The 15,099-nt window shown below is 49.2% G+C and overlaps 1 protein-coding gene across 1 annotated transcript in view; it reads right to left on the reverse strand.

Annotated features, from left to right (window-relative positions):
- Positions 1-248: 248 nt before the first annotated feature.
- Positions 249-15,099, reverse strand: part of TUBGCP3 (tubulin gamma complex component 3) — a 90,205-nt gene continuing 75,354 nt past the window's right edge. The window contains exons 21-25 of the mRNA XM_079137421.1: positions 9,579-9,667; positions 9,351-9,482; positions 5,609-5,749; positions 2,827-2,943; positions 249-1,342 (exon numbers count right to left, since the gene is read on the reverse strand). Of these exons, the coding sequence (XP_078993547.1) occupies positions 1,184-1,342; positions 2,827-2,943; positions 5,609-5,749; positions 9,351-9,482; positions 9,579-9,667 (638 nt within the window). The 3' untranslated portion in view covers positions 249-1,183. The remainder of the gene's footprint in view (positions 1,343-2,826; positions 2,944-5,608; positions 5,750-9,350; positions 9,483-9,578; positions 9,668-15,099) is intronic.

Below are 15,099 nucleotides of genomic sequence, written 5' to 3' on the forward strand. Positions count from 1 at the left end.
ATGAACCCCGTGACTACGGTCAGGTTGCCTCCTAAGACTTCCTGGCCTTCCAGGATTCCTCTCTGCGTGGCCAGGACTCCCCGCGACTCCCACACCAGCAGGGAGTGGGGCTCCCTGAGGCTCTGCACTGTGAGTCACACGCAGTCTGATTTCTTGGTGTCACAAATTCATATGCTGCATCACATGAAATCCAGCTCACCCCCACCCGAGACCCGACCAGTGACTACTCAAGAGATAAGCAATGCATCTGAAGATAGTCGCCTTTAATTTTCTAAGTTTTCATTTATGCAACATTAAAAAGGCAGATTTATGTGACCTGATATGACATTTTTACAAAAAACAGTTTCCCCCGAACATCTGGTCAGTGGTATATAAATATTTACAATGAAAAAATAGGCAAGGAAAAAGGAAACCTCATTATCCAAGTCGATTTCTTTCCAATGCTTGTCAGGATTCTGAAAATAAAATACTCACTTTGAAGTTATTTGTATCTACACACTGCTTCAGCTGACAGTTCTGAGAAATCTGGGCTGTACTGTTTTAAGGTTTCTGTTCTATATTGCGCCTACTTGTTTCTATACTGTTTAAGAAGTTATCTGAAATAGTAAACTAAATATAAAAATGTAAACTTTGGAAGAAAAAGTCAAAACGGACATGTGTGAAGGCAACGCATTAAGATACAAATGCTCTCAGAGGTCAGTATTTCACAACACTAAAACCAAAATAAAATGCTCTGTGTATTGTTTTAGTAGGGACATTTTTTTCATTTTAATTACATTATGGTAACAAAAACTGCCTCTAAAGAGGATGTTAAAAAAATAGCCTTGACATTACCATTTCAATTCATGAATACAGCACTGTCCTTGTGCTAAAAGAAACACAAGTTTCTAAAAAAGTGACAAATATAAATGACACAGCGTGTAAGCAGCCCCAAACACGCTGGCATCTTCTGAGCAGGAAGACCGTGCCAGCCAGCTGTTCAACCCAGCCATCTCGCACTCGACTTCAGCACAGGACCAACTCCGCCAGCTGCCCTGCCACAGGCACGCGCACCTCCCAGCAGACGGGGCGTCCAGCACACAGGGCCCCCAGCAGCATGCCACTGCTTGGAGGGCCGGGGACGTGAGCAGAATCTCAGTGCTGACGTCAGCAGCAGCCCGGCTCCTGGGGACGAAGGCCCTCGTCACATGTGGGCACTGCGCCGCCCTCTGGTGCCCAGAGACACGCGGAGTCTGGGCTCTCTGGCTTTATAATGTTCGTTGAAGTCCAACCTGAAGCTAAGAAACCGCAGGCTTTCGTCGGAGCTGGTGGTCAGTAGCACCAGAAACTGCTGCACAATGCCCTGGAGAGACAAGAGCACAGGCCTGCGTTTCAGAAGAGGACCCGAGCCACCCGCCTCCAGGCTCCTGTGCTTGCTCTTTCTTCTGCCGAGCGCTGTGACAGATCCCACAGCAGCTGTCAAGGACACAGGCTGGACCCTGGAGCTGGCTCCGGTGCTGCAGCACCAGGAGCTACGGTCTACAGACGCGATCAGAGTGCATGGGTTTCACTTAAATCAACACACAGTTTTCCTTTCAGTCCTCAACTCATACAAAAGCCAACAGAACCCTATAGAAGCATTCGATGCGTCCTGTTTTGAATCCAAACCGAATTCAAAGCAATGCTCTTCTTTGCTCACCTGGTGCTGCAAGCACGTCCACCACAGAGCTGAGGGGAGAGCGGGCCAAGAACACACACTGACCTGGCCAGGACAGAGAGCAGGCTCCACGAGGGGCACCGGGCAGCCATGCCACGCCCCTCCCTCAAGGTGTTCCCTAAAGAGGCCACACCAGGACAGAGCAGACTCAGAATGTGACATAGAAGCTGTCTGCTCAGCACACGCTTCTCTGTAAGGGGACTGCTGTTCACCTCTGTGGCTTCAGCTGCCTTGAGAGGCTCTCCTCAAAGAAAGAGGCACAAGGCACCACACCCTCTCGTCCCTGCAGTCTCCCCGTGTCCCTCCCCTCTGCCGGGCTGCCGTGGCAGGGCAGGCACTCATACCCACACAGGAACCCCTGGAGCAGGCACAGGCTGCAGCATGCCCGTGTGCCCAGTGCCTGCCTAGTGACAGGGAAAGCCACCAGCAGTGACAGACTGCTTCCTGTGACTCGCAGCCCCGACACCCAGCCGCCTCAGGATGCCAGAGCAGAGACCAGCTTTCGTCATCAAGGAATCTGAATGGTAATGATTTACAAAGTTTAAGACTGCAATTTGAACAAAATTGGGATTACACTAATTAAGATTACTCTTTAAAATATGTCTCAACTCCATCAGGGAAATGTGTATAACCACACACTAGAATACTCTCTCTCTGAAATGGGCGACTGGTCATGTTAAATCACACATTACTACTTTGTAGCTGCACGACTGTCTAATCTCAGTAGCACAGAGCTAACCAGGTGTTGCGCTCAGAAGGCAGGCAACCTCTCTACGTGGCACAAGTGGAGAAGGAAGCTCAAGCCCCACCAGCTCTGGCACGGGTCTGGGTACAGACAACTCCCTGCTGGCCCACTTGGTCTGACGGTGTCAGCAGGGGAAACAGCCCTCCCTCCACGCTGGCACCACCCCACAGGTCCAAGTGCCAACCTCCCTGCTGCGGTTCTTGTCCTGTTACCCCACAGCAGCCCCTGCAAACCTGTCTCCCAGGAGCCCAGGGACCCCTGGGGCTCCATCCTGGCCACTACTCACATCTACACAAATCAGAGTCAACTGGATAGAACCGGATCTTGTCTAAACAATTTGAGAACAGAAATTTTTCTGTCACTTACAGGAAATGCTAATACCCACCTGGTAGAAGTGTGTCAATATTTGCAACTGTGAACACATTTTTGGAATAGATTCTTGAAATTCTCGAATTCTCCTATTTTCCTCCTCTTCCTCTGCTGCCGTCACGCCCCACTGACCCTGAAGAATAAAAAGCACCGAATTTAATTTTCTGATGTCTACTTGCTTCTAATAACTACGGTATTACACTACACAACATGCAACAATTCATGTGATTCATTCCAAGCTAACCAGTCTTTTCCTACTACAAATAAACGGCCTGACATCTTTCTGACAACAAGGGTGAGGACGGACGCCAGCAGGCACTGCCGTGGCCCGTGAGACAGGCTCAATTCCTTCCTGGGACTGGGAATTCTTTGCTAGGGACATGTCACCTACTTCTGTTTTTTAAAAGATAATTTCCAATCGATGGTGACTGAATAAATATCTTTTCAACCAGCATTTACCGGAAATATCGAAGTCATCTCTTTTTAGTAATTAACATGGAGAATTATATGACTAGATTTCCTGATCTTGACATTCCCAAAATAAACCCTAGTCCTGTTCATTCTTGAAATTTCTGCTAGAGTTTTTCACTACCATCTTATCTAAGATTTTTCCATCAATATCAATAGCCCAGAACATTCTCAACTACAGAACATTCCATGAGGAAGAAATGAAAAACAACAATGTAGGTCAGCAAAGGGAGGAACTACCCTAAAAAAAAAGTAGAAACCAAGTCAAGTTAAACACCAAAAATAAGCCCAAATGACTGGGAATACAAATTGTATCTCAATAATAACCGTAAACATTAATGGCCTAAACTCATCAATCAAAAAAGACACCAACTAGCAGATTGGATTAAATAAAAAGCAAGACTCAACAATATGCTGCCTTCAAGAACTTGTCTCAGAAAAAGACATCCACAGACATTCACAGAAGGTGAAAGGATGGGAAAAAACCTACCACACACACAGACTCAGTAAAAAAGCAGGTGTTTCCATCCTTATATCAGATAAAGTGGACTTCAAGCCAAAGTTAGTCAGAAGGGATAAAGAAGGACATTTCATACTGCTTAAGGGAACCATAAATTAGGAAGACATAATGATTGTACATACTTATGCCCCAAACAACAGTGGATCTATGTATGTCAAGCAAATCCTCCTCAGTTCCAGGAATCAAACAGACCACAACACAATAATTCTGGGTGAGTTTAACACACTGCTGTCAGAATGCATGAGAAAATGCTTTCCCCCACTCCAGAGTCCTATCAATACATATGTTAGTTAACTTTGGATTTTTGCTAATGGAGAGAGAGAAAACAGTCTTTCATCCACAGTTTTAGTTTACATTTCTTTCTTTTAATGAGTGAAATTAACTATCTTGTTGTTTATTAATAGCAAATTTTATTTCCTTTTTCTGTGTTTCAAAAGGGTTATGATTTTGTCAATTTACATGTTAGCAAGGATAGCTCTTTTTAATATAAGCTGTAAATATCTCCCTTAGTTGTCTTTTTTTTTTTTTTAAGTCTATGATGCTTCTTTCCATAAAAAACTGATTTTTATATAAGAAAAAGTACCAGTGAAATATTTATGACTTAGGGATTTTGAGTCACGAAAGGTTAGATAGTTCTTACTAACTCCAGATTTGTAAAGAAAGAGTTTTCTTCTTATTACTTAATGGTTGTGTTATTTAAAAAAATATCTTTGGTACATATGGAATTTATCATGGTATATGAGGTAAGGCAGGGACATTACTTTACTTATCCCTGTAACATTTATTGTCTACTTCTTTTTCCTAGGGATTTGAGATGATGTCCTCTTTATACATTCAATCTCTACATGTATCTGAGTGTATTTACATCTGGGCATTCTGTTTTGCTAATAGACCAGTATGATACTCTTAAATTATTTAGGCTTTAAAAAAAGTCTTAATGTGTTTTAGTGCTCATCCCCCTTTTATGTTTATTTTTTTTCACTAAATTTAGTACCATGTGATATGGCCTAAAACTGTTTTCATTGAGATTTTGTTAAATTTACAAATTAATTTATACAATAATATGGTCCTTCCATTTGTAGAAAAGCTATTTTTTTGGCTTCAGTGGTATTTTAATTTTTATTTTTAATAGGTCTCACATTTTTATTGACAAACATATTAATATATTTTTTGTTACTGTTATACATAAAATATTCTCTTCCGTTAAATTTTCCAAAAGATTGTTTGAATATACGTAAACTACTGATTTTTGTACTGTGACTTTGTATTTGGTAATCTAACTGAGCTATCTTACTGTTTGTAGTAGCTGTTAATATTTTGAATCTTAAAAAAAAATACCTGAAGACCCTTTCAGACTTCCTGGGCCCCCAAACAAGCCTCTGCAAAGAAGATGGCTTTTCTCCCTCTCCGCATTCCTTTCCTCAGCTCGACACTGGCAAGACCCTCAGGGCAACACAGCAACAGCACGGGACCCCATGTCTCTGGAAAGGTCCCTAGTACCTCACTATCGAGCACAAAGTTCTGCTGCAGATTTTCCATGCAAATCCTTTGCCAGATTTTACTTGGCATTAAATGATTTTTCTCATTAATTTGTAAATGTGAACCATAATATTTTTATTAGAATGATGCAAACAGCTTTGTATTTTGAGATTGTGCCTAGACATGGTGGAACCCATTTTCCTTTTCATACGTCACAGGTTGGTAATACTTTGGGTTCTTACAACCACGTTCACAACAGGAAAAGTACTTGCTGCCATTTGGGAATAATATGGCAAGAAGTTAGCTCATTGCTGGACTAAAAAAACCATACCTCAATTTCATGCTGCTTCTTTTTCTCTTCAAATTGTAATCTTCTCTGCAATTCTTCTAGAGCAGCTCTGTATATTGCATCTTGAGCATTCTGAAGTTCAATAATTTGATCAAACACAGCTCTGAGTTGGTTTAAAAGTACCTGAAAAGATATGACCCATGTTTTTTTTATTACAAAATTAAAGTGCTTACTAAGCTTCTTGAATGAAAGACTTCTAACTGGATAGAAAGACTCTTGGTTTGGATGTGGTCTGTCCCCTCCACAACTCACGTGGACATCTGTCCCCGGTCTCACAGTGCTGCAGGTGGAGGGACTATGGGAAATGCTTGGTCCTGAGGTCACACTGAGCAAAGGACCATCATCACTCTGCAGGGCTGGAGACGGCTTAGGGAATGAGCTCACTCTCCCAGGCTGGGGTTGTCCTGACCAAGGGCACCCCTCATGTTCTCTCCACCCCCCACCCACCATGCCGCTTTTCCACCAGTCACCCTGCAGCACGAGCCCAGAAGTGAAGAGGTCAGTACCACGCCATTGGACGTGCAGCCTCCAGAAGCATGAGCACAAACAGACCTCATTCTTGATGAATCGTCCCATTTCAGGCATTGTTCAGCAACAGAAAACAGGGTAAGACAGTACTACCCAGTAAGTCGTCGGCCCACATTCTCCAAGGATTCACTTACCAAGTGCCTACTACGAAAGAGCTCTGCGTGAGGTGCTGGCAAAACACTGTACTCTGCACTTAAAATCTTCCACTGTTTGAGATGGCTTACCCCACAAAGCGCAAGTGCAGGAGACCTGGTCCCCAACCTGTCAGTGTGGAGCCGGGGGCCTTCACGAGATGACCAGGCCATCAGAGGCTACGTCTCCCTGACCAGACTCGTTCTCACAGGAGCAGGCTAAGCTCTTGCGCCCCTTTCTGCCATGCACGCCCACTTGCCCTTGAGGTTCCTGCCATGAACTGAAGCTGCATGTGGCCCTCACCAGAAGCCATGCCCAAGTGGGTGCCATGCTCTTAGACTCCCAGAACCCTAAGCTGAATGAATCTCTTTTCTTTAAAATCGCCCCCTTGCAGGTATTCAGTCACAGCAACTGTAATAGTGCTAAGTACTAATCTGATGAGGTACCAAGCTCTCCATGCAAATTCTCTCAACTTCTCATGCTAACCCAACAAAAGCAGTAAACATAGTAATGATAAATACCTTTTAAAAACATGCTTGCACACATGCACACAAGATGGTTTTTGATTACTTTTAAAAAGTAGCAGCTAACACCTGCATGCCAGTCACTATAATGAACATTCTACATAAACCACATAACTTAACTCTCACACATCTACCAAAGAGAAACTAGGATCCCTCATTTAAATCAGGAGAATACTGGAGTAAAGCTATCGAGTGGGATTCGAACCCTGGTCTATCACTGGCAAAGCCCTTCATCTTTCTAACTGTGGCGACCTGGCCCGCTAACAGTGTGCATGACTGAAGCACACACAGCAAAGGCCTCCCGTGGGGACTGTGTGCTCCCCAGCCACACCCACATACCAGCCATATGCTGAGGATACGCCCAGATATCCCCTGGACGAATACACACACCACCTAACACACTGAAACCCATTACAGTCTCAGGTCAACAAAAACCAGGTTTGGTGAAGGTAAGAGAATACAAAGCCAGCAAACCTTTCAAATGAACACCTTTTAAATTACTAAGTATTTTCCAAGTATTTTAAACTACCTTTGTAGTTATTTCAATATGTTTCTAAAAACACTGTTTATAGAAGCATCTTTATCACGGCATGTTTTTAAGTGATGATCAGTAGTTCTTTAATAGTGAAATTCAGTGTTATCAAGTCCCTATTTCTCAGCCATGGTTGTCTAACCAGACACACTGACGTTCAGGCAGAATGAAAGCTTCCAAGGCAGACATCTTCCACAGCAGGCCCCGAGCTGGCCACAACGAGCGCCCTGGAGCGCCCCTCAGCCACCGCCCTGGCTCTCCCGAGGCCTCTTAGCCTAAGAAAGGCACCCGAGGTTCTGTGCCTGCGCAGCTCATCTGCCGCAGGTCAAGCAGTGTGCTCCTCCTCGCCCAGTCCCAAGTGAGACCAACCTCCAGAAACCAACCACAGGGACACGCAGCAGCCGGCACAGGGCCGGAGGGAAGAGCTCGCAGACGCTAGACGCCGTGGAAGTGTTCCGCACTCGTCGGGGCAGCCTGCTCAAAGGCGCGGAGCCAGACGCTGCCCAGGGAGCGTCAGCTGCAGAGACCACCGTCCCTGGACTGAGAGTGACAGCACTGGAGTGTGGCTCAGGGGTGCCGCGCTCATCTCGCACGCAGCAGGCGCTAGGTCCAACCCCAGCACTGAACAGGCGAGAGGACCCCAACCTGAAGGCTCCACGAACAGGTGAGAGGAGGACCCCAACCTGAATGCTCCACCTAACAGGTGAGAGAGGACCCCAACCTGAAGGATCCACCTAACAGGTGAGGAGGACCCTAACCTGAAGGCTCCACCTAACAGGTGAGAGAGGACCCTAACCTGAATGCTCCACCTAACAGGTGAGAGAGGACCCCAACCTGAAGGATCCACCTAACAGGTGAGGAGGACCCTAACCTGAAGGATCCACCTAACAGGTGAGAGGATGCTAACCTGAAGGATCCACCTAACAGGTGAGAGAGGACCCCAACCTGAAGGATCCACCTAACAGGTGAGGAGGACCCTAACCTGAAGGATCCACCTAACAGGTGAGAGGACGCTAACCTGAAGGATCCACCTAACAGGTGAGAGAGGACCCCAACCTGAAGGATCCACGAACAGGCGAGAGAGGACCCCAACCTGAAGGCTCCACGAACAGGTGAGAGGACCCCAACCTGAAGGCTCCACCAACAGGTGAGAGGACCCTAACCTGAAGGCTCCACCAACAGGTGAGAGAGGACCCCAACCTGAAGGATCCACCTAACAGGTGAGAGGACCCTAACCTGAAGGCTCCACCAACAGGTGAGAGAGGACCCCAACCTGAAGGATCCACCTAACAAGTGAGAGGACCCTAACCTGAAGGCTCCACCAACAGGTGAGAGGACCCTAACCTGAAGGATCCACCTAACAGGTGAGAGGACCCACCTAACAGGTGAGAGGACCCTAACCTGAAGGATCCACCTAACAGGTGAGAGAGGACCCTAACCTGAAGGATCCACCTAACAGGTGAGAGGACCCTAACCTGAAGGATCCACCTAACAGGTGAGAGGACCCTAACCTGAAGGATCCACCTAACAGGTGAGAGGACCCTAACCTGAAGGCTCCATGAACAGGTGAGAGAGAACCCTAACCTGAAGGCTCCACAGAACAGGCGAGAGAGGACCCTACCTGAAGGCTCCACCTAACAGGTGAGAGAGGACCCTAACCTAAAGGCTCCACCTTTCCTGGCACCTCCTCTGGGACCTCCGCACAGGCCACTGGCCACTTCGACCCTGCAGTGCTCTGCTTGGTCTACTGTCCTCCTGCAGCCAAGCACGGCTCACGATCATGTCTCCCTTTGGAACACAAAGGATATTACCACGGCCCACCATGTTCCTACCGCCTCAGGCACGTCACGGCCTGCTCTTCTCCCAGCCCCTCTGTTCCTACTCTGTTCAGAGATGGTGAACCTCAAGCACCCATCACTGAACTGCTGCCCAGGAGGGGTATCGGGTGAGTCTAAGGTGCTCTGTCCAGCAGCTGGCATTCCTCCCGTGGTCTGTCAGTCAGCCTTACCCTGGAGCCACTGTCCAGCAGGCAGCGGGAGGTGATGGTGTCCAGGAATGCCTCGTGCGCTGCGATGATGTGGTCCAAGTCCTGTGCCTGCTGGACTCGGTTCCAAAGCTCGTCCCAGGAGCACTCCAGCACCTGCAAATGACAAGTGGAGGCTTCTGGAAGGCCAGGTCCTACCTCCTGCAGAATTCTGCACTGATCTGGCTACGCTCAGCAGGATGGTCGGCGTACCTCAAACGTGATGTAATACTGCATTTGATGAATGAAGTGCACCATCTCCGAGGCCAGAATGTGACACTGATGCAGCACCCCGGAGAGCTCTGCAAGAAAAGACGGCGTCCTCGTGAGGACACTGAGGACAGCAGTGCACCATGTGGAGGCCCCAGCTGAGCTCCCGAGCCTGCAGCAGGAAACCGCCTTCCATCAGCAGGCCGACAGACCTCAACAGGCCGGGGGACCTACTCGAGCAGCGCTTCACTCCACCAGGGTGAGGAGGAACGGCACCCAACAGGAGTCGTTTTTGAAGGTCAAACACGTTCGGCTTTATAAAAATGCAGTACCATGATTAAACATAGGTTCTAGTTCATGGCTTCTTCACAGCAACCTGTCTGCTGTGCACAGACCAATAGCGACTCCCCAGCTATTTGGAGACAAAAAAAGGTACTTCTTTAAAGACTGCAGGACCTTGTCACCTGCAAGGAAGACAGCCTGTGAAGGTGTCAAGGTGCAACAGACTGTGCGTTCCCTGTGAAACTGAACTGTCACAAGGCTGAAAGGTGCCCATGGAGTGCAGGTCTCTGCTTGCTGTGCTCAGTCATGCCAGAACTTTGTCACACTCATATACGTGGCATTTCATCAGGCCAAGCCATCAGCAGAGAACCGTGAGCAGACGCTGCATAGGCCAGCCTGCACATGCCTCTGCTGCATGTGTAGGAGGGAACAGACAGAGGAGAGGGTGAAGTGACGGAGGCCACGCAGGCCTCAGAACCGCCCCCCTCTGTCACGCAAGCTGAGGGCCTGAGGGTGGGTCACAATCCAGTTTGATTTCCCTTAAGAAAAGAAGACAGAGACACCCAGGGAGAAGACATCCATGTGAGCGCAGAGGCAGAGACTGCAAAGAAGGCCCTGCCAACGCACAGCTGCAGAGGCCTGGGGGCCCTTCCGGCAGCCTCCCAGCGGCCCGGCCTGGCTGCACCTTGCTTCTAGACTTCTGGCATCCAGAACTGTGACCCAGTTTGTGATTCTTTATCCCAGCAGCTCCAGGACACAGACATACGGTCACGGCAATGAGGTGGCCCCCCCAGCGAAGTGCTGATGCCTAAGGAAAGAGCGCTCCTTTCCAGGAGCCAGGGAGGGCCCTGTGGGGTGCTGGGGTCCTGTTCAACTGCACCACGCGGTCGGGGAGAAAGGGAGAGAAATGACCCCAAGCTTTACAGAATACAAACTCTTCAACAAAAAACGAGCGTTGCACGTGAACTGTAAGAATGCTGTGCAAACAGATTCCATCAACAAGTCGTGACACGACCTGATCCTGGCCCGGTGCTGGGGGGACGTGGAGGGCTTAGGCAGCCAGGGCAGGGTGACAGGTGGAGGTCGGGCAGGACAGAACAGAGGAGCATGGAGGGTCTCCTGCCTGACAAAAGTACTCGTGGACACCAGCGGGGGACCTGAGCAGGCACTTCTGAACTCGTGCTCCTAAGGGAGACCCAATGGAAAAACTAAAACAGACGAGTGGATAGGGTGGGGGGCGCCAGTCTATCATAGGAGAGCGTGGACAGGGAGGAGAGGAGGAAACTCCAGGGACCATGAAAAGAACAGGCCAAAGCTCCCCACCAGACTCCCAGCTCCAGGGCCCCTTCTCCCGGAGAAGTCCGTCTCTGTCGCTTTTGCGATAAACTGCTGCTTACTTGCTGTCTATGTCCTGCTCCTCAGTTCTTTGCTGAGCAGAAACAACAAACCCAAGACCCCTAGATGGTAACAGTCAGCCTGAGATGAGCCAGCCACGTGCTTGGAAAATGGCAAGAGAAAATGCAGAAGCAGATGTCATCCAGCTCCAGGAACCTGGAATCTACAACCCCGGAGGGCCAGGTGAGCCGGGAGCAGAGCAGAGTCCTGCCACAACGTGGCACACGTGCACTCTTCTCGTGCGACAGAAGGCATCTGGAAGTAAGAAGGTGCCTGAAAAGCTGAACTCTGACGACAAGGAGACCCCCACGCAGGGAGGCAGGAGAGTTCCCCGTGGAAACGAGCGATGAACGGCTTGCCACACACCTCCCAGGGCTCAAGCCTAAAGCGAAAGCACTGGGGCCCGGACCCTCAGGTCATAGACGGGTCGGGGGTGGACGCCTGGGTTTTCCTGCAGGCACATGCCAGTCCACCTCATCCCCTCCAGGGCGGTGACACACTTGTTAGACACACAGCCACGACTCCTCACGCACTGCTTGGTGCTCCCACCACACCCTGGACAGCTGGACACAGCAGCTGGGGTCCACCCCCAGAGCGCAGACCACAGTCCCTGCCCGGCACCAGGCTGCTTCCCTCCAAGGGCAGGCCACCACACCGTCCTCCCACTGCTCAGATGGACATCCACAGCCCAGGTTCAGTTCCCGGCCCAGCTAAAGGCCCAGAGTGCAAAGCATGCTTTTCCCCAAGAAAATAAGCTCCAATTCTGCTAAACTTAGACTTCAACTTTTAAAAGCATAGTAAAATGTACTCTAATGGTGGGCAGCTGTATTATGGCTTAGTGAGCTTCTACAGGAAATAACCATCATTTGCAACTCCAGATTGGGTTTCAGCCAGAGCCTCATCTTCCCGAGTTACTGCCCACAGCCTGGCTGGTGGTCGACCATCTGTGCCTGTTCAAACACTCTACCTGTCCAAGATGCGTAGCTTTGTGACTACATTTGACTGCTCTGAGTGCAGCAAAGTCATATGAAATAGTTGAGGTACTATTTATGAAAGGTTTTCTTGCATTCTGGATTCTGTCACAGAAGCCTGGTAGAGTCTTCCATTAATAAATAAACGGCCTGGGGTCCTTCCTCAGGTCTGCCTATGGCATCTACGCCTGAACCACCTCTCCAGCTGCAGCGGAACACACCTCCGAGCAGAGCCCTGACGCAGTCATAGTGAGCTCCACCCTTGCTCTCCGCCCTCCTGAGGCAGCTATGCAGTCAACTCACCTCTCCTGACAGCTGTCCAGGGAAGCTGGTCCAGCTTCACAGGACCAATAGAAACAGACAAAAATCACATGCCATCATGCAGATGCACAGAGGCCACTCATCTCCTGCTCAGAGGCCCTGTGTTACTGAACAGGAAGGTCACTCCCCCTGTCTAGGAGACCCTGTGTTACTGAGCGGGCCCCTCTCCCCCCTGTCCAGGAGACCCTGTATTACTGAGCGGGCCCCTCCTCCTGTCTAGGAGACCCTGTGTTACTGAGCGGGCCCCTCTCTCCTCGTCCAGGAGACCCTGTGTTACTGAGGGGGCTGCTCTTCCCCTCTGGGCCCTCTATGATCAAGCAGGCCGCACCTGCCACTGTCTCAAGACCCTCTGTCTCAGTTCTAGAAACATAAACATTCTTTGTAGCCAGTCTTCATTTTCTAGTTCTAAGTTAATTTTCCACACACAGTGGAAGAAGTGCAATCGCAGGAAAACTCATGTTTGCACTGTTCATTTCAGTCTGCATTGACAGAAAGACTTCCAGAGCTGCTCTTGAGGAGTCCAACTGCCCTCCAATCCAACAGTGTTTGTGTAACGTGTCGTTTTTAGTACAGTTATACATTTCTGCTGACATTTATACACTTCACTTTTCAGTCAGGAATGTTTTTCTGGTTTTCAAGTCCTTCTGAAAGTAGATACATACAGATTAAATCATTAATCCTATATCACAATCACCGAATTTCTCAAGTGCATGATTTCTTTACTACTAGTTACATTCTAGAGTCCTGAATGCCACGGCCTTTGGAATGGAAAAGTCACGGGGTTCTGACATCAGTGCTTGTCTGTGATTCCTACTTGCTCCAGGGCTCGGGATGCAGCAGCAGCTCTGCCCCTCAGCAGGGATTTCACTAAAGCGCAGGATTAGACAGAGTGTGGGAGGGACTCGGAAACGTGGGCGCGCTCAACGAAGAAGAGAGAGCCCGCTGCAGCCCGGTCGGCTGTGGCAGTGAGCTGGTTCAGCAGAGGGAGAGCACAGCGACCCAAGGCAAGGTTTGCTACGGGAAACCCGAGATCGGAAAGCAACCTGGACTAGGCTGACACAGAGGCTGCACCTGAACTGGGGCTTGAGAGTGCAGCTTCCCAGCTGGCTGCAGAAGCTGAGTGGAGTCACCCTGAGGCGGCCACGCTGTGACTACTGCTGTGCAGCCTGGAGGCCACACCGCCATACTGTCCCCGCCAGCACCCGCCCCGTGGCTAGAATACCTCACAGAACACAAGTGAAACAGGCACAGGGGGATTCAGGTTGGAAAAGAGAGGCAGGGCCCAACTCCCTTGTCCTCTGAGTCTGGCCACATGACCAGCTAAGGCCGCACGGCCAGGAGTCTGAACAAGCAGGTGTGAATGCTCCCAGGGACTAAGCCTGGGAGGGCTGCTGGCAGCAGCAGGGCGTGTGGAGGGTTGGCTCCCCTGCCCCACAAGCAGAATTCTCAGGAGATTCCTGAGATCCAGACTGCCAACAGGCTCTGTGGACATGCTGGTCTAATCTCTCCAGAGCAGACCCACCCAACACGGCTCCTGAGGCTGGCAGAGCTAAGCCCCAGCGCCCGGAACTCCCCTCCAAGACTCTGCAGCAGCCCACCAGGTGTGCACAGATGGGTCTGCGCAGACAAAAACCTCGTCCTCCCGCTCCTCCTCCAACCCACACCTGTGTGTCCCCAGTCCAGTCCACTCCTCCTCTGCTGGCCCTACCCGCAGGGTTCCAGTCCACACCAGCTGCACACAGTGGCCCACGCTCCTCGCTGTCACCTAGAGCCTTCCCTAACCTGCACCTGCCCAGGACAACGTGGATGCCATCGCCCCGGGGTCTTCTCCAACCTGGTCTGCCTGAGGCCTCCTGTTTTGACTCCTACAGCACTTTCCCCGAGCAGACCCTGTGTCACATTCCAGGATTCTAAGTTCCTGTCTCCACATCTGTCACGTCCAGCACTGGACCCTGAGTGGATGGGGGATCTGCACCCACTTACAGCCGGATCATTCAAACACACCTTCTCAAAGGGTCCCAGGATCAGGCCGATTCACAACCGTGTTCGCACATCTTTCCTTTCCTTAGCCTTTGTGCTTTTTTTAAATTATTTATTTATTTTTGATATTTTACGCACTGCATTTTGATTCACTGTACACAAATAGGGTACATCATTTCATTTCGGTTTGCACACGATTTAGATTCATACCATTCGTGTAATCATACATGTACAGAGTAATGATGTCTGTCTCAGTCCACCATTTTTCATACCCTTCCTCCCTCTCATTTCCTTCTACATAATCTAAAGTTCCTTCTATTCTTCTCTCACTCCCCACACCCCCACCCCCATTATATATTACTCTCCACTTATCAGGGAAAACATTCAGCCTTTTGGGATTGGCTTATTTCACTTAGCATGATATTCTCCAATTCTATACATTTATTTGCAAATGCCATAATATTATTCTTCTTTATGGCTGAATAATATTCCATTATGTACATATATATCACAGTTTCTTTATCCATCCATCAGTTGAAGGGCATCTAGGTTGGTTTCATGCTTTTAAAGTACAA

Source organism: Sciurus vulgaris (assembly GCF_902686455.1).
Source record: "Sciurus vulgaris genome assembly, chromosome: 4".
Lineage (NCBI taxonomy): Eukaryota > Metazoa > Chordata > Mammalia > Rodentia > Sciuridae > Sciurus > Sciurus vulgaris.